Source organism: Austrofundulus limnaeus, unplaced genomic scaffold, assembly GCF_001266775.1.
Source record: "Austrofundulus limnaeus strain Quisiro unplaced genomic scaffold, Austrofundulus_limnaeus-1.0 Scaffold45, whole genome shotgun sequence".
Lineage (NCBI taxonomy): Eukaryota > Metazoa > Chordata > Actinopteri > Cyprinodontiformes > Rivulidae > Austrofundulus > Austrofundulus limnaeus.
In genome coordinates, this window is record NW_013952447.1 from 457,417 (window position 1) to 460,445 (window position 3,029).

At 43.9% G+C, this 3,029-nt stretch overlaps 1 protein-coding gene across 1 annotated transcript in view; it reads right to left on the reverse strand.

The window, feature by feature from the left end:
* spock3 (SPARC (osteonectin), cwcv and kazal like domains proteoglycan 3) overlaps positions 1–2,410 on the reverse strand; it is a gene marked incomplete in the record, with an annotated part of 25,871 nt that extends 23,461 nt beyond the window's left edge. Inside the window, 2 exon segments of the mRNA XM_014007853.1 lie at positions 1,998–2,123; positions 2,299–2,410. Coding sequence (XP_013863307.1) covers positions 1,998–2,123 — 126 coding nt within the window.
* Positions 2,411–3,029: the final 619 nt, after the last annotated feature.

Genomic DNA, 3,029 nt, shown 5'->3' on the forward strand with positions numbered 1-3,029 from the left:
GTGTGTGTGTGTGTGTGTGTGTGTGTGTGTGTGAGGGTGTATGTGTGTGAGTGAGAGAGAGAGAGAGAGAGAGAGAGAGAGAGAGACAGAGAGAGAGATTATAAGCAGAAGCATGCACTCCTCTGCTCTGATTGTGGAGCCATTAAATCTGTGGCTAGAGGCATGACATTTTTTTAGCAAGACAAACTGTACAGCATTTAACTTCCACACTCTTTGTCTGTAAACTCTGATCTCTTTGCTACAAAAAACAACATCTGAAAGCAAACCAAAGCCTTGTTATTTACCACAAGGGTCACGACACAGGAAAAAATAAATAAAATAAAAAAAATTGAAGCCAATTTGCTGAGCCTGACGGACAAATGGCACAGAGTAGCCTCCAGTAGGGCAATCATTTGCTGCAACCAGGACCACATGATCAGAGGCATTATCCACTAGAGTCAGCAGCAGCATTACGGCCCTAAGTGGCCTTAACATGCTAGGTTAATGGTGGCTGACAAATACTGAGGGCTTTCAGCAGCAGCATAATCAGCCAGATCACCTCACACTGGATCACCGTTACACTGATAGAAAACAGGAAATCACATGTGTAGGCTGCAGGTAGAGCTAATAAGCGAGGAGGCTTGTTACACTTTATTAATAAACCCCAATGGGATCTCATTTCTAAGAGGACCTGCTCTACTTTTTTTAGTGTTAAAATCATTTGATTTTCTTATGATGCAGTTTGACATAATACACTGTGCTTTATGGTGCCATATATATGATATAGAACAGTGCAGTAGAATACAATCAGAACCCTAAAATATACTATAATAGGGTGCGATAGATGTTGCACACGATGTTGAGCTTGGATTATATATTGGGAACAATGCTCAGCCACTACCACACCAAACGTTAGCTGAATATCTGTAAAATTAGCAGAGTTTTAGCCATTGTTGAGTTTTTTTAAAGTCATTTGGAGGAGGCAGTCATCTTCAAATGGATTGTCTTAAAAGGGTAACAAGTTGTTGACATACACCCAGTCATTACTTTACCTTTTGAGCAATCCATTGTATATTTTAGTGGTACACACAAACAAACAAGCTCCCTTTAAGGACCACGTACTGACTTCTATTCACCTAACCTTGATCCTTCCTTACCCTAAACCTAACCATCACAAGTACATGCACACAGTAGGTGTGTATACGAGAAAAGGTCCTATAAAAGGTAACACACAATTGGTCCACCTTTGCTTTCGTCAGCGTGTGATAAATATGAAACAACACAACATGGGATGATACAATAAGGTATGACATACAAAACAACAATCCTACATAAAACAACAAAGTATGAAACAAATAGTACAATATAATAAGGCACGATACAGCACAATACAGTGTAGTGCATTATGATACTACAATACAAAGCAATACAATAAGGTATACCAATGTAATGAAACACAGATCAAATGTGATGCAATGACATGATGTAAAATATCTTTTCTCCTGCTCCTTTGGGAGCTGTCTTCTCCAAAACCGTCTAAAAAAAACTAAAACAAAACAAAACACACATGACCCAACTGTGAGACRCATCCTGGGATTTTTCTCTTATGAACACGAGTGCAGTGCAGGTATTTGGACTTAAATCTCCACTGGTTTGCCTCTATAGTCTGGCTCCTGGAAGGTGTACCTGACCATAAGTAGCCCCCCACCCCCCATCCCCACCACCCTCTCTGTGGGACTCACAGACAGCCTATCTGTCACTGAGGCCTATCTCTGTAGGCAGGGGCTGCTACCTCAGAAACATGAAGGATCCTCCCTAGCACAGGACAAAAAAAAAAAAAAAAACGAGGTGATGATCTCAAACCAAGGCTGAAAGGAGGGGGAGTGTGTGTGTGTGTGTGTGCGTGCGGGGGTGGGGGGTGAATGAGATAATGTGGAGAGGAGGAGAAGGAGGAGGAGGAGGAGGAGGGGAGAACGGCGATGATGACCGAACAGAACCCCAGAAACGTGGTTACTTACGTCTCTGAATTTATCCCATGATCTCCCGGTGAGCCACTTATCGTCCAAAAAATTGCCGCTGTCTGCGCGAGCGGAGACGCGTCCGAAGGCGACGGCGCACACACACAGCAAGGCGACGCTCAGCATCTGCGGACACACACACACGCATACACACACAACAACAACAACAACACAGAGAGAAGGACACACTGGGTCAGTCTGGAGAGGAGGAGAGCGCATTGATAAAACAGAGAAAGGCGCTTCAGACGCAACTAAAAGAAAAAAAAAACACAGCTGAATAGATGCTGGTTTTCACCCCCACCTTGTCGCAGCAGCGGCTCCCCCGGACTGTATGTGCTCGCTGCCGTTTTCTGTCACAAGTAATAGCAGCCTCTCCTCCCTCTCTCTTTCTCTTTCTCTCCCCTCCCTCTCTCTCCGCACCGGTTTGTCTGTGCGCAGCAGATGACGCGAGCGCGCATGGCACCGACCGTGCGCGGGCCCGCGGAACCTGGCTGCCTGCGTGTTATCAGGCCACAGCTACAGGGATCTGCACCGATTACTTTCTCTTATACCAAAGAAATTCAGTCATTCACAAAATTTAAACAATCAGTAATTAAAGGCCTAGCTCCAGAGTTTGAAGGTGGAATCATCTTGGACAGAGTTGGAGCCGCTTTGAGCCAACTTCAGACAAAACTAAATGTGGCGGGTGCTGTGTGTTAATAATTACCAACCTAAATTCAAAACACTGTTTTAGAAAAATAAGATTGATAACTCCACTTTAAAAGTACTGTAAGGCACGCAGACCCGCTTACAGATGAGGCTTGAGACAATTTCACAATTCCAGGAATTCATTTATTACATCCTGATTTTAATTTAAAAAGACTAGATTAAAACCCACTCACACATTAAAAGTCAGTTCTGGCTCAACTCAAGGAGGAGTGAAATTCAGGGTAGTGTCCTAAAAAGAAGAGAAGCACAGCAAACAAAAGAAAAATCGTGCACCAAACCAAAAGGAGTACCACCACCTGGAAAGGCCACCACCAACACCAGGAG